The sequence below is a fragment of the Lactuca serriola genome, chromosome 7, assembly GCF_051521515.1.
Source record: "Lactuca serriola cultivar US96UC23 chromosome 7, Lser_US96UC23_V15, whole genome shotgun sequence".
NCBI classification, from domain to species: domain Eukaryota; kingdom Viridiplantae; phylum Streptophyta; class Magnoliopsida; order Asterales; family Asteraceae; genus Lactuca; species Lactuca serriola.
In genome coordinates this window covers 73,024,212-73,050,180 of record NC_136414.1, presented here as the reverse complement: position 1 = coordinate 73,050,180, position 25,969 = coordinate 73,024,212, and the positions used below count along the sequence as shown (strand labels likewise).

Sequence of the window (25,969 nt, the reverse complement as noted above, 5' to 3'; positions counted from 1 at the left end):
ATCATATATATATATATATATATATATATTATCATATAATTCAAAATAATCAATATATTATATCAATTTAGTATACGAATTATTATATCAAAAAAACATATATTTGTAAAGACTTCAACTATATAGATGTTTATGCGCAACGTGCGGGCATTCACCTAGTTTAAAATAAAAGGTGAATATATGATTAGGCATTACTTTTTAAATTTAGAAAATAAAACAAAAATTAAATTAGTTATAGACAAAACTGCACAAAAGGTCCCTGTGGTTAACTGAAAATTGCCACTTTGGTCCAAAAATGTTTGGACTAGCACCAGAGATCCAAACTTTTCAATTTGTTGCAATTTTAGTCCAAAATTTTCAAACATTTTATAATGACGGATTTGCCCTTTATTATTTTATTTTACATTTTTCTTTTATTATAGAAATTAAAAAACAATTAAAAATAAAGCAAAAATAAAATACCCCCCTCCCTCCCTCTCTCTCTCTCTCTACAAACTTCTTTTTGGGGGTGTTTTCATTTCTCATCGGAAAGCATAAACCCTTTGATTTTAAAAACCCTTCGATTTGATAGCCTTCGTCAACCAGAGAAGAATCAATGGAAAAGAACGAATATATGAAAGATCTAGGGTTTTCTGAGGAAGATAGAGAAGGAGAAAGAGATAGATTTTCCTTTGAGGGCTTTCACATTTGCGTTAGGGTTTCATGACAGTGATTGCAACACTTGTGGTTGAGGGTTTCTTAGTGGGGAAGATGAAGATGGTGCTAGGAACCGTTAGATCTAGGCAGATACATCAACGATATCGGTTGCCATATAGCGGAGTCGCCGAAGACATTCTAGTGCCAGACGTCAGAGTCGCCGGAGTCACCAATGTTTTTCTCTGTTCGTCTTCTCCAGTGTCCGTTTTTTGTTCTCCGATGGTTATTTCAAGTCAAGACTAGGCTTTATGTGGAAAATTGATGGATTTGAGAGAGAAAGAGAGAATTTTGTTCTCTGGTGGTTATTTCAAAAAATAATTGTTTTTGTTTTTTTAATTATTGTAATATAAAAGAAATAAGAAAAAAGTGAATATCAGGGGCAAATTCGTCATTATAAAAAAGTTAAAACCAAAATGGACCAAAGTCGCAACAAAATGAAAAGTTTGGACCTCTGGTGCTAGTCCAAGCTTTTTTGGACCAAATTGACAATTTTCAGCTAACGACAGGGACTATTTGTGCAGTTTTGTCTTAGTTATATAAACCCTTCTTTTAACATTACTTTTAGTTTTTAAATATATGATTAGCAAGAGAAATCTTTAGAAAAGTTTTATGATTTTAAGAAAAAACTAATGATTAATCTCAAATTTATATTTTTGAATAGAAACGCTCAAGAAACCGACAAATTTCTTTATTTTAATCTCGTTTGACCTATTCAACAGCTCATTAGACGAAATCGTTAATTTTCTCAAAATAATGAGACTTTTCTATAATTTTTAAAATTTTTTTTATATAATGTACAAACGTATTTTTATATATTTATGTATTTTTTAAGTGTGTGTGTATATATATATATATATATATATATATATATATATATATATATAACATAGTTATGTATTTTTGTAAGTACTTTAAGCTATTTAATAATTTTTTTCATGTTTTTATGTATTTTAAATGGGACGAGTATTTTAGGGTGTCTGAGCGTACAGTACGGGAATGTGTGTACAAGTTCTACAAAGCTATTACTTTAGTTTACAAGCAATGATATTTGCGCAAACCAATTATCAACAATGTCCACCAGTTGTACATGATATTTGCACAGTTCTTTTAGTGTTTATTTTATTTTATTTTCATTTTATGTTTAGTCTTGCTTATTTTAGTGTATCTTTTATGTAATTTTTAATTAATGAAGTGATTTGTATTTTTGAATTACTTTGATGTTTATTATTCATTTAAAAAAGTTATAAATCATCAAAATCAATTATTTTTCTTTTAAAAAGAAAAGAGTGAACGAAAGTGAATGAAATGATGACGACACGTACCCTCCGGTCTTAGTACCTTAGACTGCACGGTATGAACAAAGAAAAAAAAAACTATTGAAAGTCCACTTAGGCATAAAACCCTCTTCATCTTCCCACAACAATCAGGTGTGGTGTTCCGAGGCTAAAAACGCAGTTATGAGACAAATTAAAGAAGAAAAACAAAGGGATAACACGTTGCATTTCGTTACCACCACCACGCAGCATCACATAACGGTTAGGGGGCGGTGTTCCCCGTGTTCACGGCATGAAGGTGCAGACACGTAGGCAACAACAAGCCATAACGTGCCCACACCCAATGGTCTTAAGATAATGGTACGCCGTATCATATCAGTATTACGAAAATAAAACATAACTGACTTTTTAGTCTGATCCGAATAATTATTCCCAAAAAGGGAGATAAACCAAGGTCAAATTCTACAATATAATATGCTTTTGGTACAACTATTTATTCATATGTAATGGGACGACTTAGGGCTATTTGGTAGTCTCTTAATTGAAAAATTAAGAGGCAATCTCTTATTTTTTTCAGATTCAAACTGTTTGGTGGTATCTGAATTTATGCCTCTTTATTTAAAAGATACCTCTTAATTTTTCAGATGTGAGAGTGTCTCTGAAAATAAAAAAGAACACGCGTTACCTCTTTTGCCCTAATACTTCACCTCCTTTCATTCTTCTCTTTCTTCTTTACAAACAACGATCCTCTTACTCCAACTCCGATTGCAACTCTCCGTCATCCCCTCTGGCTATCGCCTCCACCATCGATGTCGTCTCCTCCATCGATGTCGTCCCCACCAGCGACGTCATCTCCGCCAGCTCCAACACACAATTTCTCTCGCCTCCATCGCACATAATCTCACCTCCCAATGTCGACTGTCGACACCATCTCCGACACTTCCCTTCGCTACCGTCGCCATCCTTTAGCCTTCCGCCAATGTCGTCGTCTCTCAACCTTCAGCCAACACTGTTGTCCCTGTTCGAATCTGGCAACAAACAGAGCCCTTCTTCTATTTCTTTTGATTGCAAGGTAAACAATCTTACATAAGCATATAAATCGTTTGATCATAATAATTTTTTTCTTTGAGCTTTTATCTTCTAGTAATGTATTGAATCGATCTTCACTATCATCTTACTTCTAATTGTTCATTTTTTTTCTTCAGATTTGCAGTTACATGGTGATGATACCTAATAGCCCCGGTTCCAATCTTCAAGCTTTGTCAATGTTTTCTTTAACTAGTTATAGCATCATGAAAGTTCTATGATGATGATCAATTTTACAGTGGATTTAGGAATAAAATGCTTAGTGATGGTATGTTACAGATTACTAGTCTTTCTCATATTTTACAAATGATTTTTGTGCAATTTTGGTTTATTGGAGTAAGTAGATTCTTAGAAATTCAAAAGTAAGGGAGGCAAAGAAATAGTATGATCTCAAGAAAAAATGTTGTATCATTGTTGAAGTAAATGGCATGTGGGCATGATTACCTTAACAGGTGTACTAGTATGAGAGCAACAATGGAACATATTTATTAGTTTTGATGTTGTTTTGGTTACTATTGGTGTTGGTTTTATGAATTTTGATGATGTTTTTATGAATTTTGATGTTTTTATGAGTTTTGATGCTATTTTCGTAAAGTTGATGGTGTTGAAAAAAATGGTTAAAAGATAAAATTGTCATTTTTATCATTATAACATTGTACTTTCTATTTCTATCCAATTAGAATAGTAGAATTGGTTATAGTTTTTAAAATAAGGAAAGGCTGGAATTATAATGTTGTATTTGAAAGAAATAATGGAGAATGGTAAAATGATCATTTTTATTATTCAACGTAATAATTCAAAGGTTTCAACCATACAACATGTTAAAATTCAGATCTAGAAAGCGTGACACACGTTTGGGTACTGCAACAAATAAACTTCTTTCCCGGACTTCTTCAGCCACTCATAGTATCTTTTTTGCCAGTCCTGTAGGACATCGAACCCGCCGACCACCAACATGATCGGCGGCAGTTTTATTTCCGATATGTCCACCGCCTGTGGGCCGCTAACGTTGATGATTGGGTGGTCCCGGTTGAACCCTTCTCCTTCTGGCAAAAATGCCTTCCACATCCAATCTGTTCGTTTAACTGAAACTATTGGTGTTCCAGCGAAGCGAGCCTCAGAGTCCGTTCGCTCCTCGCCGCCAAAGAATGGTTGAATTGCTACAACTCCGGTGACCTGCAAACATGATATAACAAGTGTATAAAAGCATTTACCAGTTACAATGAATGTGCAAGATATTATAATGAGGGTCTCGGAATCCGTTTCAGATAATTTCTCAAAAGATTAGTTTACTTTGAGTCGTCGAAAGTTGAATTCACAGGCTCGTTGAGCAACATGATGAGCTAAGTTTCCACCGGCGCTATCTCCAGCAATAAAGCAATGCAACAGATTCGCATTTTCCGGCAAAGATTTAGATCTATTCTCTTCATCATCAAGAAACTTCAGCACATCGAAGCAATCATCATGTTGGGCCGGATACCGATGCTCCGGCGCAAGGCGGTAGTTCACAGAAACAACAACAGCTGGTACTTTTCTCGCGAAGCGGCGGCACATGCCGTCGTAAGGAAAAACATCGGGGGAGAGCATGATAAATCCGCCTCCGTGAAAGTACACGATCACTGGGAGATCTTCACCGGCGTGTTGTGTAGGTATGTAGACTCGGAACCAAAGGTTACGAGTCTTATCAACAATGACATCGTGTGATGCGACGCCATTGATTGATTTTGACAATGATGGGATCCGGATGTGGATTAAGGTGAGAATAGGACGGTTGATTGTGCCGTTTTTCCGGCAAGCTGCGTCAATGACAGTGGAGAGGACGGAAAGAGTAATGCGTGGTTTCCATGGTAAGGAGAGTGACGACTGTGGAGGTTTACCGGTGGTCTCCATTGACATGAAATCAAAGGGAAATATGTGGGTACTTTAACGAATGTGTTATTTATAAGAATTGGAAATATATATTTGAAATTTGTGGCTTCGGGCCCATGCTTTCTATCTTTGGCCTATGGGTGTGTGACCATTTAATGTGATTGTAAATTAATTAATTAACTAATTATATTTTTTTTGTTTTTTATTTTTTTTGTATGATAAAGTAGTAACATATTTCATGATAAGACTATGTTTGTCGATAGAAAGTAAGAAAGGTCACCACCCAATCTTACATTAAAATGATAATTTTTTACTTTTCTATCCTTACAATCATCACCAACAACTAATCTTAACTTTTTACCATTTATCAACAACTTAAAAGGAGGAAATTATATTTTACATAAGAGTTTTAAATATATATAAAAATATATCAATATCATATTTTATTTTTAGGCAATTAAAAATCATTAATTTTGATATAATTTTTATAACTTTTAATATATAGCTTTTTTAATAAATAATTAACAAAACTAATAAGAAAAAGATAATAAAATTCATCCATTCCTAGGGTGGCATGTGGCTAGTGTGGGTTGTGATCTTGAAGTGTGATGAGTTTGGGTGGCAACCTTTTCTTTATTTATGGCTTGTGTGGATTTATTTATTATTATTATTTTGCAACAAAAGATCCAACGTGGCAATTGGAAATCACCGATAAACATGGTTTAAGGTTAGTTCGATTGTGAAAAACATTTTTAAAGTATTATGGGAAATGTTTTCAGAAAAAGAGGTTCTCTTCATTTTTTATTTTTAATAGATAATTTAAAAAATATGATTGGTTAACAATGATTGATTTCTTATTGTTATTTTAGAAAATTAAAATAATATGTATTTTTTTTTATAGTTTTTATTGTTTAATTTTCTTATTGCAATAATATATCATTTAACATATTTAACATAAAATGAAACAAAATTTTAATATAAGAATGAACGTGAAAATGAACGTATCTTTCAATTTTCACTACTTTTGGAAATGTCTCACAACGTTGTATATACCCTTTCCATAATATATCGGTAATTGAGTCTCTAACTTAATGCATTTTCTTGAGCCACATCAAACTTTCTTTGAGATCATAAGATTTTAATCATCGTGTGTAGTGAATAAAAAGTTTGATGAACAATCTTTGGATTGTAGGTTCTTAATAGACTTTATTATAATCATTTTAAAATATTTTAAGAGTTCAAAATGTAAAAAAGGTCCAAAATAGATTTTAAAATACTTTCTTAGAGTAGATGTAATGCCCCGATTCTCAAGTATTGATTATGTATGAATCCTCTTTGGTTTTTGGGTCTACTCGACGAGTTGGTCGCCCTACTCGTCGAGTAGTAGCGGGATGGTCCACGTGTTTTAGTGACCTACTCGTCGAGTCCAAGAATGGACTCGACGAGTAGGAGCTGGCAGATGAAACCCTAAATTTCGGGGCATTGCACCCTATTTAAAGGATCATTGGCCTCCCCCAGCCTCCCCTTTACAACCTCTTGTCTCTCTTTAACCCTAATTCGAGTATGTGTGTTCTTTTGGAGAGTTTAAGCTTGGAGGAAGGATTTTGGTGAAGGAAACACTTGGGGAAAACAAGCTAGTTGAAGCAAGACTTCGTGGGATTCAAGATTTGCATCAGTAAGCACTCTCTTGAAAGTACTAGACCGTTTTCTCTGGCTCATTTTCACCTAAACCCTCTTTTGCATGAGTTTAAAGAAAGGTTTCTTGTGCTTAAGCCAAGATCTGAAGTTGTAACTTCAGATCTAGACTCCCCTTGGCCTCTTGATTCATAAAGTCATCAGCTTTGCATAGTATGAGCCTTCCCCCAAGTGTGTGACTTCATTGCAAGCTTAGTTTTGCCATTTTAGGGTCTTAAACGCCTTGCATGCACGTAAAGTTCGTAACTTTTCGTGATAAGCATGCCTAAGGAAGTTGGATCTGCAATTTGGAGCCTTGGCATGGCTTAAAAAGTGTCTGTATGGTTAAAGGACTGAAGGAACTCGGCGAGTCGCATGGTCGACTCGGCGAGTCATATGAAGATGGCCATGAACCCGACGAGTTAGATGAATAACTCGGCGAGTCCGATGAAGGTTGTCGTAGACTCGACGATTTGGATGAACAACTCGGCGAGTCGGTTAAGGTTTCCCAATTGATGGATGCATGTGAACTTGTCGAGTTGCAAGAAGGAAAACTCGACGAGTGGCCTTAAAGCTTCGATCGTGAGCCTTAAGAACTCAACGAGTCATTCTGGTGACTCGACGAGTGGACGAGTACCTCAAGGAACTCAGCAGGTAGCTGAGGATACTTGACTAGTTAGGGTCAACATGGACTGTTGACCTTGACTGTTAACTTTGACTTTGACCAGGGGTTGACTAGTTGACTTATGGGGTACCTTGGAAGGTTGTGAACTTACGAGTATTGTTTTATTATGATAATAGGTGGTGGAGTTTGTGGCAGCGATCCGAGAGTTGGATTTTATCTACTGAGCCGACTTTTGCGAGGTGAGTTACCTCACTATACTAAGGGGTCTAAGGCACCAAGGCCGGCCCATGGGATATGTTATTCTAACAGTGTTAGTATGTTGAGTATGAAGTTAGTTTTGCACGCTAGTGGTTATGCCAGTTAGGTAGATCTGTAGGACTACCTATGTTGTTATATGATTATCTGCATGCTCAGTGGTTATGCTATATGTTCATATGTTATGTGGGATGGGTTGAGGTAGGACTGCTTCGTGCGTTAACCAACAAACCCGGGAGCATTCCAGTTATGGGCTAAGGGAGACTCGTACTGTGGGCTCGATGGCAAGCCAGATGTGAGTTGTGGGCCCGCAAGGCAATCCAGACTCACACTGTGGGCCCAGGGGGTAATCCAGTCTATAAAGTTGTGGGCCCATTACATGTTGTTCAGTTTGTTATGTTATGATATTGCTGACATGCTCACGTGGATTGTATGTGTATCGGTATTTTGGGGGAACTCACTAAACTTTCGGGCTTACAGTTTCAGTTTATTGTTTCAGGTACATCAGGGGATCGTGGTAAGGCGAAGGCGTGATACCGCTCTTCGTTTTGATAATTATGTTTCTGAGATACTCTGATATAATACATTTGAAAATGTGTTTGGTAATAACTATTGAATTTGGAATGCATTTTAAAAGTTTAAAATTTGTTTGATTTTAACGGGTGTTACAAGTTGGTATCAGAACCTTGGTTTGAGTGAATTGTAGGAACACTTGTGTGAATCCAGTCTCAAACCAAGGGAAGGAATTTCAAAATGATTTTTCAAAAGAAAAAAAGGGTTTTTAAAATATCAAAGGAAGATGTAGGGTGTACGATCATCCGGAGCCAGTAAATAAACCCCAAAATACCATATAGTAATTGATTATGTGATATGTTAGAACAACATGCTAGTGCTAGGCTAGGGATCTTCAGTAATCAGCCTTCAACTCGTCGAGTTGGGGCCTTCCAACTCGTCGATTGGGTCTTGAAAAGTACATGGCCATTAAAACTCAACACGACGAGTTGGCGCCTCCCAACTCGCCGAGTTGCCCTGGGAAAATACATATAAAGCTTAAAATTCATTCTTGAAAATTGGGATGTTACAACTCTCCCCCACTTAAATTCGATTTTCGTCCTCGAAATCATCCTTACGATCCTTGGTATGCCCGACATCCTGAGAGGGACCTCCATAACTTGAATTCACAACGACCTTCCCAAGTCGATCAAACCTAGCATAAAATTTCCACCTCGGAGAAACCTAATCCATAATAAGCCTTGTTTTATTAAACTGTCTGTTACTTTTAACTCCTCGTTCCGATAATAAGCCTTGTTTTATTAAACTGTCCGTTAACCTTTTGGACTGGTTAATTTATTTGGGACTTTTATAATGACTTGGTGAGGGTTGAAACAAATTAGAAACACCCTCATTAATCCCTTGGAAAAATGTTAGTTTCAACCAAGTCAAAATACGACCACTAAATCGGGTGCGACCAAAAGCCCCGTTTAACGGTAGTATCGGGTAGATTTCCACTGAGCCCCAACTCAAACCCTTATAAAAGGATGGGTGGAGTCCATTTGATACCTTTTCACTCTCTCTCCACTCTCTCTCTTTACAACTTGTTGTCGAGCCAAAAACGCCCGTTTTGAGCCCCAAATGAGTAAGCAATCTACCCTAACTTGTTATATAGCTCAGTTAACAGGCAAATTCGTGTTTAAGACATCAAATAGGGGCAAATTCATGTGTTTACGGCCCAAGAACACTCTTGGACCGTGAACACCCCTAAGTGGGGTTTTTAAGCCCCAAAACCCCTCTAAACTACCCCTAAGGCTTAGATATGACTTGTGGACTTACACATTCGAGCTTAGAACACCTTGAACTTAAATTTTGGGGAGTAAACTTGAGTTTACTGCTCAAGAACATACTTGGGCCGTAAACTCCCCTTCATGGGGAGTAAACTCAAAATCAAGTGTTAGAAATGCCCTCAAACACCTCCTATGGCCTTGAAAGATATCTAGAAGCAACCCCCATTGAACTAAAGGCTTTAAACTTCAATTAAACCAAGGAAATAGGAGTTTACGGCCGTAAACCTCCCTAGGAAAAGTCCATGGGGCGTAAACTCCCAAAAGGTGGCCAAATGATGCCCTAACACCCCCATTTGACTTGGAAAAACACATAGGATTTTATTCTCTAGCATTTAAGACCTCAAAACACAAAAAGAACATGCATATAGGAGCTTACGGCTGTAAACTTCTTGTTTAGGGCTGTAAACTCCTCAAATGGTCCATTTAATGCCTTAAATCCATTCATACACTCTGTATTTGGACCTAGCCTAATTCCTTGAGTGATATAAGCCCTTTTGGCATCCTAGAACACCCTCACCATGAGTTTACGGCCGTAAACTCATGGGGAGTTAGTCCCAGGGCCGTGAACTCTATAAAGAGTTTACTCTTGAAGATTAAACTCCCTATCTAGGCCATACACACCCTTAGATGTTACCCGGGACACTCCAAGCACTTAACCAAAGTGTTTTCCGCACTTTAGGATGCGTATACGTGTTTAATTAGTATTATATTTGCTAATTGTATGTAAACATATGTCATCATATGTTAATAGGTCACTAAGTTGTGTTCAAGTCTTTACTTGACACCGAGCACCCAACCGGCACCTCTGTCGGATCCACTTACAACAGGTGAGTTCATACCCCTAAATTAACCTTTTAAACGTTTTACATGTTTTATGGGGGGAATACAAGTTAAACATGCCAGTTATCATATCAATCACATGTGATTGATAACCCGCATGCACAAGGATTTATTACACTGTCAATTGTTTTACCAAGTATGATACTGTAAATGGTTTTTCTAAAACAAAGCTTTCCTCAAATTGACTCTTGCGCTGAATGTTTTTAATTAAGTTTCATTTAAAACTCGTTTACGAAAGGTTTTTAAAAGGTTTTCAAACTTATTTTACAAAAGAATACCAAGTCGTGAATTTCTTAAGTATAAAGGTTTTCCAAAGTTTTCATCAAAGTTTCTTCCATGTTTTTATACTCTTACTTGGTCAAGATACTACTGCTTCACTTATACTTAGTTAATGCTCCTACTTCGTGATACGCTTTTACTTTGTGAAACACTTCTACTTAGTGATACACTTTTACTTATTAACGCTTCTACTTCACAATACGCTTTTACTTCACGATACGCTTCTACTTCACGATACGCTTCTACTTCACGATACGTTTCTACTTCACTTATACTTGTTAACGCTTCTACTTCACTTATACTTGTTAACGCTTCCACTTAGTTAAAAGTATGTCTGTACTTGTATAGTTATATAAATAATGATTAAAGGACTTAGGAAGGCTAGTTTGCCCTATTTCCTTTTCTTCGTTGAGATGTGGTCTGGTGGGATCGGACCACATCAATCGGTTCAATTATGAGTCTCTACTGCTAGTCCAACACTTACATCAGAATCCACTATTCGGGATACATCTTCAGGACACGACCTTCTCCGTTGTCTAGTTGGTAACCAGAGTCTCTTGTAGGGAGAGCGGGCATTGTGTGTATAGATCTATACGGGATTAACACTCCCGCACCCTAACTGCTAGCTATAGTCCACGACCTACCAAGTCGAGGGGTGACAAATGTCACATATTTATTTTGACACTTGCAGGGCGTCGAGTTCTCTAGTGTCTATCAGTATGGTTACGAGTATCTCGGGGTTACCTTATAATTCATGGCCTTAAGGTAACGACGCTTAATATTGTATGCTGGGAATACACACCTAGAAAATACACACCTCGAATATACACACCTAGAATTACTTTGTTTTAGACCTTACTAGACGTATCATTCATTTGATCCTGTCTGGGGTCTGTGTCTCTTTGTTTTAGACCTTGCTAGACGTATCATTCATTTGATCCTGTCTGGGGTCTGTGTTTCTTTGTTTTTAGACCTTGCTAGACGTGTAATTCATTTGATCCTGTATGGGGTATGTGTCTCTCTGTTTTAGACCTTACCAGACCTATCATTCATTTGATACCATCTGGGGTCTGTATCTCCTCTTGTTAGACTGAGCCAGGCGTGTCGTTCATTCGATACTCTCCTGGAGTCTATGATCTCTTTCGCCTTAGTCAGCAGTCTTCACTGCTGAGGCATATGTTATTTTCCCTGATATTCTCCAACTTTCTTTAAAATCAAGCACCGTATTTTGGTAATGATTGTGTTTAAGGGAAAAATTACTTTTACAAACATAACTCTGTCAAGTCTTGGTAAAAGACTGCTTTTAATTAAGAAAATATAGGATTTTCTGGAAATGACTCTAATCCACTGTAGACTCTAAATTACCACTTTTATAAAGTTATTTTGAACTTACACAAATGACACTAAAGACTTATGAACTCACCAACATTTATAAAAATGCTGATACTCGCTTTCAAAATAACTTGTATTCTCAGGTCATCAATAGACAGGTACATTTCAAGAGCTTTTGGTGAAGACCGTTTAGTACCGAGCTGCGCCTACATTATTACTTGTATTACTTTAATGATTCTATACAATGTAAACCATGTAAAACTATTACTATTAATGCAATTGTTGTTGTGCTTTGATTACTATACTGCATATGTTGTGATACTTGACATGACGTCATCCACCCTAGAACGTTTCCGCCGTTCCGGTTTTGGGGTGTGACAAGTTTGTTATGTTATGATATAGCTGACATGCTCGTGTGGATTGTATGTGTATCGGTATTTTGGGGGAACTCACTAAACTTTCGGGCTTACAGTTTCAGTTTATTGTTTCAGGTACATCAGGGGATCGTGGTAAGGCGAAGGCGTGATACCGCTCTTCGTTTTGATAATTATGTTTCTGAGATACTCTGATATAATACATTTGAAAATGTGTTTGGTAATAACTATTGAATTTGGAATGCATTTTAAAAGTTTAAAATTGGTTTGATTTTAACGGGTGTTACAAGTTGGTATCAGAACCTTGGTTTGAGTGAATTGGAGGAACACTTGTGTGAATCCAGTCTCAAACCAAGGGAAGGAATTTCAAAATGATTTTTCAAAAGAAAAAAAGGGTTTTCAAAATATCAAAGGAGGATGTAGGGTGTACGATCATCCGGAGCCAGTAAATAAACCCCAAAATACCATATAGTAATTGATTATGCGATATGTTAGAACAACATGCTAGTGCTAGGCTAGGGATCTTCAGTAATCAGCCTTCAACTCGTCGAGTTGGGGCCTTCCAACTCGTCGAGTGGGTCTTGAAAAGTACATGGCCATTAAAACTCAACACGACGAGTTGGCGCCTCCCAACTCGCCGAGTTGCCCTGGGAAAATACATATAAAGCTTAAAATTCATTCTTGAAAATTGGGATGTTACAACTCTCCCCCACTTAAATTCGATTTTCGTCCTCGAAATCATCCTTACGATCCTTGGCATGCCCGACATCCTGAGAGGGACCTCCATAACTTGAATTCACAACGACCTTCCCAATTCGATCAAACCTAGCAGAAAATTTCCACCTCGGAGAAACCTAATCCATAATTCCATGTAGCGACCAATCCCACTTCACCTGAAATCTGAAGCTGGGAATCTCAAAACCGGTATGACTCTCTGACAGACCGCTCATACTGAACCATTGCTAATTTCATTCCACATATCCCCTAAACTGAGTATCCAACTTCTGATAACTTAAGGTTCCCACCAGAAAACGGAATCACAGATCACATGTTGTTGCGACAATTCAATGCCTCCTTTAACTCCCGAGTCAAGATGCACATCACTATTAGCTCATAAGCACAAACACTCGTGCCTGGCCCGATCAGCCTCGGGCTGGAATGCCATCATATCGGGTCCAATGAACCATCGGTTTGGAATACCCAGTGTTTGTTGGTCTAACACCTCAACCCTACCGCTCCTCCTGAGCCTCCATGCCTACGACTTACCGTTGGCCTGCACCGGGCCTTAACCCATCCAAACACAACATGTCATCAACTAGACAATCAGGATCAAGTATGCACATAATACCGACAAAACAACAATCATACTGCTCCCTATCGCCTACTAATTGCTCATAGTATACAATCCTGCAGGCGATTACCACAAAGCAACATGCTAAATACTAGTAGAAAGATCTAACTCAGTTCTAAACTCACAACTCGAGATCTAAGGATCTACCATTGCATTCCACCCAAAATCTTCTGATTCATCGCAACCTCTCACTAAACTTGGATGCAAATATTTTCTCCCCGCCGCAGAAACTACCAGTCCCACACCTGATCCAGCCATTAGGTTCCTAGAACCTGGAAGACAGTGACATTCTAACCCAACCAAACCTCCGATTACAACTGATGGGTTTAAGCCATAAGAATATCCTATGTTCTCATACAAACCCTAATGCTTGGATCTAGGTTTCTCTATTGTACATGCAAGTTATCCAAGACTATACACCCTAGATCTAGCATATGATAATCAATATAACATATAAATAAGGGTTTAGATCATACCTTGATTGTTATATTGCAATAAGAATCACAATTCCTTCTTGTAATGACTTTAGAAAGCTTAGAGTCACAAATGTCACTCCTCTAATGGTTCACAAACACCAAGAGCAAGAGGATGAAGAGGAGAAGAGAAGGAGGCTGCTCAAAATGTGTGGAAACCCTAACCAATTAGTTCACCACGTTTTTGGGGCTTTAGGGTCCTTTAAATAGTGAGGCTATTAGGGTTATCTAACAAGGAAACTCTAATTTGGATGCTTAAGCCCTAAGCAACCCATGGGCTCCTCCCTTAAAGGCCTTGGATGATTTCTAATGGGTTTCCCCATAGAATTCGTCCACTCCTTTAATATGGAGTCCATTAGCTCAATATTCAACTATCATACAATTGACAGTTCAAGTCCCTTAAGTTTAATTAATGTCTTTTAGTCACAAACTTAATTCTTATTAATTCCTGACTAATATTAATGAAACAATATGATTTCTTCTTTAATATATTATTCCCATAACATATTAATAAATCATATTTAATCCTTTCTCTCCATAATTCATCCTATCAAGTTGCTTTGGTGAAGGCAACCCAAAAGGACCATTTACCATCGGGTCAAGTTCATACCAAAATAGTTATGGACTTAGACACTAATCCAACAGTCTCCCACTTGGATAAGTCTAATAACTATTCGGCGTATGACTTCAGATCCTGATTTGCAATCGTAGCTTTCCAAAGCCGCTGTCAACTCTGATCTTATCAGATACGCGTGTCCTTTAGATAAGGGATCATATATTCCTCCGTTCTAGATATCGTGTAGACTGAGACATGGATCTAAATCATTCTCTCTGTCTATGTGCTATTTCCGGAATTCAGATTTATGACGACTGACAACAGACTACAATTTGAACACATCAAATTAGTCCCGGCTTGGCCAAGCACTTAGGTGCCATCACTAAATCATCGAGGGGCCCACAGTTATCGCTTTTATCCTACTTTGGATAAAAGGAACGGATAAACTTTGACTCAATGATCGCTTGCACTCACTCACCAAATCACACACAACAATATATTTTATAACACCAAGTTAGTGGTGCGTTTACATATTATCAATGTGCAACCGAATCGCAAGATACAACTCACACATCTTGGTTTCAAGAATATAAGATGTTATCGTCTCACCAATCACTCGTGATACAATCCATGAAGTGATCCAAATGAGCGTGGGTTTAATCCAATGCTCAAATCATATTCATAAGCACTCATGAACGTTGCAGCAAACATTTGCTTATGTCTAATGCTCTTTAGACAATCCACATACCAATTCACGACAGTCTTCATTGATATCTACTTCCAACATATGAACAGCTGTGGCTCGTTTGAATAATTAGACTGTTCTAAACCAATTATTCAGGAAGTCAAAACATGCAAAGTGAAACACAAGAATAATACTAATCCCATATGGCCTTAAACCTTTGAGTATAAATAAAACACCTTTTATTTATCACTATATCGATTACTCATTATTTGTTGTTTCGAGTAATCAACTTCTTACTTGAATTACAACACTTGTCCCATGTTATTAGCATGCACACAATGTTTACCTACGGTTCTTACTTTGTGAAATAGATCAAATGAACACATTTCCAATCATACTCATTTCACAACTCCTAATCCATTTTCATAAGTGAAAGAATATCAAATTCTTTCCACTTATAGAATATGTTAGATTCTAACATTTTATGCAATGATCCTTTTGTAATGTCACTGCACTAAAGTCACAATGACTATTGCCAATGAAATTACAAAGTCCTCTATCGGAGATTGTTAAAATACAATTACATAGATGTGATGTCTCTCACTCAAAGTACATTCCTTTGAACATCATTTTGCATAAAATTTCTAATCTAGACATTGATTCTCAATATCCAATTCCAAATATGGAAACCTTTCCATACTTACCATATGAAAACTCATTCTTAATAGAATCTTATCTATTCATAATAATGTCGATATGGTCCATCCAATATCATGCTTCCAACTACTCACAAGCGGCCAATCCTCGGCAAACTTTGGATTGTCCTTTGATAGTTGTCTAATTATCTTAATCAAAACCGATTCTTGTCCTTTTTCCTCTAAAAGCACTAGACATTTGGAAAATTTTAGAATGGTCAAATATTATAGCATTTTCCATCGATCCTATACCCGAAGCGTATGCGACACGATACATAATGTCTTACATAAAGATTCGATACTTTATCAAACTTCTGCCATAATATTTTATGTGCTACGTTCTCTCAATTCGAAATATAAAGAGGAATGTCGTAATCATAATCGAATTTTAAGAACGCATTATGTTTCATTGACTAAATTATTAACATTCCATAACCTAAGCCTTTAGATTTGAAATGAAGCATAATATTCTCTCCCTTAATTATAGCAAAACAACTTTACAACCATTGCGACTTTGCAAAGTATAACTCTTGTTTTCTATAATTAATATTGCCAACTTGCAATACGTGCCTTAATAATCATGCAATCATAACATTTATGCTCCCACTATCACGATGATTATTACAAACATAACACTTATGCTCCTACTATCTTTGACATGTATTCAGAAACAACTTAACTTTCAGAAAGACAATCCCTATTGAATTTCTTTAAGTTCATATTTCTAATACCCAATGCTTTGATAATCTTTTATCAAGGCTTCTTTATACACCTTTGTCTTAGATAGCTCGTATGTGTGTCCAAACAATTCAGACTAATTGCCAAATCTCATAATTCGAATCATGGAAAGGGATACCGTAACCATAATCGAATTCGAGAATCCAATTTTTACAATCACTGTCTTCTTAAAACTCTCTTAGTGAAAGCATTTCCTCACAGTCATTTCCATGAAGGAGGGAATCTTATGACACTTAGATTTTAATGGTGTATGTGTTCCTATCCATGTGAATTTGTTAAAACCAAAGTTTATGACAAATTCATACTCATATGGATCAAACTCTTAATCTTGATTTCTTGCCTTACGGTAACATGGCTACCCACCATGTCTTCCAAGTAGTCAAGCAGCTCATCCTTTCCTATCAATGTATATTTCATTGATCAAGGTGCTTGCCTTTTATGCGTTCAAATGAGAACTCATAGGGCTCACATGCATAATTAACTCAATTGGAACGACACAGAAACAAGGTAATGTCAACACGATAGGTTGTAAACTTCTACTCGTGTGCTAGTGAAGATTGATAAGGTTTATCCTTGATTAGTTCTTGAACTTTTCAAGACCATTAAGACTCCCACTGACTCCTTGACATATAAGATTCTTTTGTCAATAAACATTTCTTGACAAACCAATATTCAAGAGTTAGTGTAGCTTTTATCAAGACAAAACATTTCATAAAATTGGTCCTAGTTGTTCCTTGTCTTATCCAAGACATCACAACTTTCCAATTCCAAATGTGCAAGAATAAGAAAACCTTTTTCCAAATTCTACATTTGATGAATGTTATAAACCTTCTTAAGAGTTGTCACTTAATATAAAAATCTTAACTTTAAGACTTGTTTTGGAACGAAGTATGATTGACTTTCTGATTTAACCATTTCTTCAATTGTTAATTCCTCTTCTTAGACATACAATTGCACTAAGACTTACTTAGAGGATTAATTGAGTTATGGTTCTTAATCATTAAGACATATCATAAAGCATAAAAGATACTCTCCATTCTTCTTAGAATAGAGAAACTTTTATCTTTCTGCATACTTGATTCTTCTTATTCGTTCTGCTATTGATTTAAACCTTTCACTTAATCTTGTAAGTATAATCACATTTACTAAACTTTTAGTAAATCATGACGAATATCTTTGTTACTCTTGTGATGGATTTGATCAACACACAACTTTGTGTACTTGATCTCTTAGTCCTTCACTTGACACTTAGTCAATGAATTAGTCTAATTTACAAATGTGAAATTTCTCATTCATCGTGCAACCAAGTTGCATGGTTCCAAGTTTCTGTCCACTTGAACCTTGGGTGATCAGAAACTCTCCCTATTTGGTAAATTCTCGACGTTTTCACAATCAACATAATTAAGAATCACATCCACTTGTTGTAGAAATATATGAACATCAATTTTTCATAACGATTTCATTGCAAGGAAATTAAATAAATAAATGAGTCAAACCAAAATTTATTTTATTCATAAAAGCAGCGGAAAACATTTGTCCTTACAATGCAAAATTAACTGAAAAACTATGTAGTCAAGAAAAAATTCTAACAATTCTATCATAACTTTCTAAGCTCCAAATCTAATCTTCAAATCCATGCGATCGAGATCCATTTCTTCGTGATTAGACTCATCTTGCTCTTCCATCAAGCTTCCTCTCTTTTTCACTGATCATGCAAAACATTCAAATGCAATCTTATCACATTATGTATTAAGAATCGATGAATAGGAACTTAATGGAGTTAGATAGTGGATTTTACCTGAAGCACAGCCATACTTTTTGACTCTTCCATCTTCTGGACTCTTCAGGCTCTTAGGGCAGAGTTGTATCCAACACCCTTTCTCTTGACAGCAAATGCAGGTCGGTTATCCTAGAACGTCCTCGGAAGCATGGTTGGTTGACTTTCCTAACAAATATGCTCCATTTCTTTGCCAAATCATTTCTGATTCAGCAGCAATGAGAATGTAAGTTAAGTCAATGAGGTTTGCGTCATGATCCATCATATAATACTTTCTTTTGAACTCATTATATGATTCAGGGAGTGACTGTAGAACCCAGCCTATAGCGAACTCATCAGGGAATGACGCACCCAACATAATCAACCTATCGATGTGTGATTTCATTCCTAGAACGTGGGCACACACGGGTTTACCATCTTCATGTTTCATTTCCAATAGGGCTATAGTGACATTAAACCTTTCAATTCTTCGATCTTGTGGGTTAGGGAGAATAATTGGAGGAGGAGGAGGAAGTGAAGCATGATCTCTTGTTCCTCGATCGAATCGTGGAATATCATCTTCGTGTGGAATGCTTGTTCCACGGGATTTGGGAAGACCATAGTTGTCGGACTTTGACATCTACAAAACGGGAGAAAACAAATTCAAGTTAATTGATAGATTGAGTCCTTAATAAATCACCCAAATGAGATATTAAGGCTAGGACCCAACACAATATTCCACAACTCGGGAGAGGCATACCGTAACCCAAATTGCAGAACATTTGAAGGTAAGTGAATGACGATTCACTAATTTTCCACCATGAAAAACAAAAAAGAAATTTAAGTTTTAAATCCTTGAAAACTCCGAGATCCTATGAGATTCATTGAACATTTAAATGGCATGTTTAAATCTCGATATCCCCCTCTAGTTTGTGACTGGGATGCCGAGGATCACAAAGCGGGTGTGAATAACCATGCAAACTTACATGGTGTCCCCACATGTTATAGTCACCTATTCGATGTGCCGGTAAACCACACATGCTCCACCGAACTATGACAAACATTGAGTCACCCTTTGCTACCTTTGCTTAGAACCATTTAGTGTGTCGGTAAACCACACACGCTCTACTAACTTCTTCGCAAGGGCACAAAGTGTAATTTCATGGAATTGCATCAATTCAATTTTGCCTAAAGTAACTAAGATTGGGAATTTGTAAAACATTTTGTTACTTTTGTACTTCATTATACTTATAATGGAAGGTTTTGTCCTATCCTACCCGTTCGGCTAACGATCCTCCACTAGTCAAGAGTGCGGTGGGTAAGAGTGGATACCTATTCAATCGTCATTTTATAGGCAATTTCCTTAAACACCCTTATAGACTAGCTTCGTGAATGAGACCTACTAACGGTAAGACTGACTTTTACTCATACATATATATAATGTTAGACTTTTAATGTTATATATAGTATAGGGTGTATTTTACACTTTTAAAATACTAGGTGGTCAAGTTTAACAATTATAATTTTAATTCAATTAAATTGTAAACCAAAACTTTATGGATTTATTAAACCTCTTTTAATTATACACCTTAATTAATTAATAAAACCATAAGGGTGTGATTTGAACTTTTCAAAACAATACTAGTGTTTTAGAATTTAACATTCCTAAATTAAACTTTTAATCAACTTTTAAATTCCAAAACTTGAGGGCAAGTTTTGAAACATTTCAAAACATTAGGGTTTAGAATTTAAATATACATCAGAATTAAACTTTTAATTAAAATTTAAATTCCAAAACTTGAGGGCAAGTTTTGAAACCTTTTTCAAAACATTAGGGTTTCAACTATTTAAATTTTAAAACAAAACTTTTAAGTCCAAATTTAAACTATAAGACCTAAAGGGAGAAAATTGAAACTTTTCATACAAGATAATTCAAATCTAAATTACAAATAATCAAATTTTATCTAATAAAACAAAAGATTATCTAAATTTTGACAATTATCTTCTATTTAGGTAAGGATAATCACCAAATATTGATAAAATTCGGATTTTATAGCAAAAACATATTTATGGTAATTATCCAAAGCCAAAACAGGAAGAAAATCGCGAAAATTAGCTGTCAGACGTTTCGACTCGTCGAGTCTGGACTTGGACTCGTCGAGTACACCTGACTCGGCGAGTTCACCAAGTGACTCGGCGAGTCAAACACTCAGAACCCCAAAATTTCGATTTTCAGTGCTGATTTCGATCAAATATGCATCAATACAATAGAAACCAATCAAGGCTCTGATACCACTGATGGGTTTAAGCCATAAGAACATCCTACGTGCTCATACAAACCCTAATGCTTGGATCTAGGTTTCTCTATTGTACATGCAAGTTATCCAAGACTATAAACCCTAGATCTAGCATATGATAATCAATATAACATATAAATAAGGGTTTAGATCATACCTTGATTGTTATTGTCACACCCCAAAAACCGAAGGCGGAAACATTTCCGGGGTTGACTCCACGTTGAGTATCAAATCCAATGCACATACTAAGTAAAGTAAAGCAACCATTACATTACATATTGAAAAGTTTTACATTTTTTTTGAAAAGTAAAGTGTACATGTGATACATAGTATATTTATAAAGCTAAAGGAAACTGGTCTTCTGCGCACTCCATCTTTGGACAAAAGGATCTTCGGGTACCTGTTCTAACGCTGACCTGAGAACACAAGCGGTTTTGAAAATCAGCATAACGCTGGTGAGTTCATAAGCAATTTTGTTTTGTTAAAACGTATGGTTTCCTTTTCGTTTCTGAAAAATGTTACACACACACACCAAGAAAATCCCATATTTTCTTAAAAGTGTTGGTTATTTGTTGTTAAGATGTAAGTAAAGTTGTACACTGAAACACGTTTACCCTTGTGAAAATGTACAATTAGGTTATCTGGTTTGTTTTACTGTTCTGGTTATGTACAAGTGCGTTCCCAGTAAAGTCCCATACTTTCCTGAATGTTGGTTTCCAATGTGAAAGATGTGTACTGAAGCCTGGTTATCTTGTGAAATGTGTTAAGTTATTCATTATTACTATTAAGTAAATCTCTGTTATCCTAATTGCAAGTTCCATAACCATACAATAGACTAAATGTGGCAATAAGTAGTCCACATCACCTTATGACTTTCGTCACCCTTGAACCATTTCGGTTCGACTGTAGCTAGCAGCCAGGTGTGGGGTAGTCAGCCCCGTATAGATCTATACACTCAAGTCACGCTCCCTGTCCTAGAGATTCTGGTTACGGGTGCAGTCATCCACTCGCGTATCTCTGTGGAGTGTTCACCGAGGACGTGTCTCCAATCATATAGGACTAACAAATTTACTAGTAATAATATGACAATCCTCCACCTGCGTATCTCTGTGGAGTGTTACCGAGGACAAACAGTGTACAAGTTTTATGTTTCAAAAGTTCTAATGTCATGCTTTTAACTGATAAAATGTGGAAACCATTTGTGAAATATATAAAACATAACATTTTATAAACCCATTTCACAAATAATATGTTTACGTGATCTGCATGTTCAAATGGTTATCAGTTGTAACAATCAGTGTTAAAAGCATATAAAATGTGAAACACACACATGAAAACAAGTTTTTGAGTACAAGTAATCCCGTGTACTTTGCTTGTGTTCCCCCTGAAAACAGTGAAAATAGTGAAAAAGGGTAGGGGTATGAACTCACCAGACGAGGAAATGCGACGGTTTCGAACACTAAACGTTAGTTCGGGGCTTGATTACTCGCGATGTTCCTATGTAAAATGAAATAATGTCCAAATATATCTAATTAGATTTACAATTACTAATTAGATGGAACATTACACTCCAATGAGCTAGAACACTTCAAAACGAGTGTTTGGAGTGACCCGGGTGACATCTACGGACTTGTATTGATGCGAGGGACTTGGGATTTGAGTTTACTCCCCAAGAGTAAACTCCCTAATGAGTTTTCAGCCATAGAACCCATACATACATGAGTTCACGGCCGTGAACTCATGATTGGGTGATTTCAAGTGCTAAAATGGCTTAAATGGACAAGGGAATGTTGGAATGGATTTTTCAAATGCCTTGGAATGTATTGAGCCAACTTTTAGATGACTTATGGGAGTTCACGGCTGTAAACTTGGAGTTTACGGCCGTAAACTCTCCCATGCTCAAACTATATTTATTTTGTGGTACTTAGAGCAATCACATGTGATTCTAGTTAATTTTCCAAGGCTTGGTATGACTTTAGGGCATCAAATGACATATAATTAGGAGTTTATGGCCCTGGAGCGCATGCTATGGCCGTAAACTCTCAAATGTAGAGTTTTGTTATGTTTAAGGTCTCCAAACTATTTTTAGATGGTTCTAGGATTTACCACAAGGCTATTGGTTAAGTTACAAGGCATTCTAACATGTAAAAGTGAGTTTACTCCCCATGTTTGAGGGGTTTACGGCCCAAGCACATACCTTGGCCATAAACTCATACTAATCCCTCAAAATCCAAGTTTAAGGTGTTCTAAGTCCTGGTTTGTAAGCCTCAAGGTCGTATCTAAGTCCCTATGCTCCGAGCATGCTGGAGATGCTTAACCCTACTCAGTCCCTTCGTGAGGGGATCTGCTGGGTTCTCATCCGATGATACCCTCTTCGCCACAAGGAGTCCTTCTTCGATTCGATGTCTGATAAAATGGTATTTTCTGTCGATGTGTCTGGATCTCCCGTGATCCCTTGGTTCCTTGGCTAAGGCAACCGCACTATTGCTATCACAGAAAATCTCCATCGGCTCTTTTATAGCTGGTACAACTTTAAGGTCTCCGATGAAGTTCTTTAGCCATATAGCCTCCTTTGCTGCCTCGCTTGCCGCTATATACTCTGATTCACAAGTAGAATCAGCCACTGTCTCCTGCTTGGAACTCTTCCAAGTGATTGCTCCTCCGTTTAAGGTAAAGACCCAGCCCGACTGAGAGCGGAAATCATCCCTATCAGTCTGGAAGCTAGCATCACTATACCCTACAGCTCTCAAGTCATCACTCCCACCGAAGGTAAGGACCCAGTCCTTAGTCCTTCGCAGGTACTTGAGGATATTCTTTACCACATTCCAGTGTTCCTTGCCAGGGTTCTCCTGATACCTGCTAAACATGCTCAAAGCAAAGGCTACATCAGGTCGAGTACACGTCATAGCATACATGATCGATCCTACAGCTGAAGCATAAGGAAGTCGACTCATTTCTGCTATCTCAGCCTCAGTACTAGGGCTTTGTGACTTACTCAACCTGGCGTTACACTGAATGGGTAACTCACCTTTCTTGGAGTTATGCATGTTGAATCTTTTCAACACTTTGTCCAAGTAGGTACTTTGGCTAAGTCCAATTAGTCTTTTACTCCTGTTTCTCAAAATCTTTATCCCTAGGATATAGGCAGCTTCACCAAGGTCCTTCATAGCGAAACACTTCCCAAGCCAGGACTTTACTTCCTGAAGGGTTGGGATGTAATTTCCTATAAGTAGTATGTCATCCACATACAATACCAAAAAACTGACTATGCTCCCACTAGCCTTGATATAGACGCAAGATTCATCTTCACTCCTTGAAAAGCCAAATTCCTTGACTTTCTCATCAAAGCAAAGATTCCACCTGCGAGGTGCCTGTTTCAATCCATAAATGGATTTCTCGAGTTTACACACTTTATTGGGGTACTCTGTACTGACAAAACCCTCTGGCTGAACCATGTAAACATCCTCAGCCAACTTTCCATTAAGGAAAGCGGTTTTGACATCCATTTGCCATATTTCATAATCATGAAATGCAACAATGGCTAACAGAACCCTAATAGACTTTATCTTGGCCACTGGTGAAAAGGTTTCATCATAATCAACTCCCGGAGTTTGAGAATAACCTTTTGTAACCAGTCGTGCCTTATAAGTGTGTACATTACCATCCATGTCGGTCTTCTTCTTGAAGATCTATTTGCACCCTACAGTCTTACGACCAGGTACATTCTCAACCAAGTTCCAAACTTGATTGTCATACATGGATTGTATCTCGCTATCCATAGCCTCTTTCCATTTAGCAGCCTCAGGGCCTGCCATGGCTTCCGTGTAGCTGTTAGGTTCATCCAGACCTACTAGTGTCTCATCACTAATAAGTGTCTCACCTTCCGCAGTAATATGGAAACCATAATAATGCTCAGGTGCATTCCTAACTCTCGTGGAACGCCTCAGAGGTACAGGCACATCAACTGGCTCAACAGGAGTTTCCTCCTCAAGTTGAGGGCTAGGGTTTGAAGTTCCTTCACCACTTGACTCTTGAATTTCTTCAAGATCAATTTGCCTCCCACTGTTTCCTTGGATTATAAACTCTCTTTCTCGAAAAACTCCTCTTCTTGCTACAAAGACCACATTATCACTAGGTCTGTAGAAGAGGTAACCAAAGGATTGTCGTGGGTAGCCGATGAAAATACACCTCTCGCTTCGGGGTTCGAGCTTATCATGAGTCTCGCGTCTCACGAAAGCCTTGCAACCCCAAATCTTGATGTGGTCTAGTTTAGGTACTTTACCAGTCCACATCTCGTGAGGAGTTTTGGCAACTTTCTTTGTAGGGACCAGATTAAGAATATGGGCGGCAGTCTCTAAGGCATACCCCCAGAATGAGATTGGTAGCGTAGCTCGACTAATCATGGAACGAACCATATCTAACAAAGTTCGATTACGCCTCTCAGCTACACCATTCAACTGTGGTGTCCTGGGAGGTGTCAATTGTGAGACAATCCCACATTCCCTAAGATAGTCAAGGAACTCTGAACTAAGATACTCACCACCACGATCGGATCGAAGCATCTTAATGTTCCTGCCCAATTGATTCTCGACTTCCTGTTTAAATTCCTTAAACTTCTCGAAAGTCTCTGACTTATGCTTGATTAGGTAGACATATCCATATCTACTGTAATCATCAGTAAAAGTCAAATAATAACGATTAGCATCCCTTGTGGCATGTTTGAATGGTCCACACACATCCGTGTGTACAAGATCCAACAAACCTTCACCTCTCTCACACGAGCCTGTGAAGGGTGACTTTGTCATTTTTCCAAGTAAGCATGATTCGCAACTATCATCTGACTTTAGGTCAAATGACTCCAAGACTCCATCCTTTTGGAGTTGGCCTATGCGTTTCCTGCTTATATGTCCAAGCCGACAATGCCATAATGATGCTTTATCCAAGTTATTATTATTAATAGAATCAATACACAAAACATTATTTCCTAATTTATCTACAACAGATACAACTTCATACACACCATCACAAGGTAATGCTTTAAAATAAAGAACATTATTAAAGAAAGCATCAATAGAACCAACTTCATTATTCAACGAAAAGGTAAACCCTTGTTTGTACAAAGCATGAAAGGAAATAATATTTCTTGCCATTCTTGGCGAATAACAACATTTATTCAAATCTAAATTAAACCCACTACTTAGCGATAAAGTATAAACTCCAATCTTGGTGACAGGTGAAGCTTTCCTATTCCCCATGATCAAGTTTATTCTTCC

At 37.2% G+C, this 25,969-nt stretch overlaps 1 protein-coding gene across 1 annotated transcript; it reads right to left on the bottom strand.

The window, feature by feature from the left end:
* Positions 1–3,815: 3,815 nt before the first annotated feature.
* On the bottom strand, positions 3,816–4,987 carry LOC145063548 (putative carboxylesterase 18). The gene is made up of 2 exons (XM_079011143.1): positions 4,350–4,987; positions 3,816–4,232 (listed from the first exon to the last, which is right to left on the bottom strand). The coding sequence occupies exons 1-2, from the start codon at positions 4,950–4,952 to the stop codon at positions 3,891–3,893; spliced, it is 945 nt and encodes a 314-aa protein (XP_078867269.1). The 5' UTR covers positions 4,953–4,987; the 3' UTR covers positions 3,816–3,890.
* Between the last annotated feature and the right edge of the window lie 20,982 nt (positions 4,988–25,969).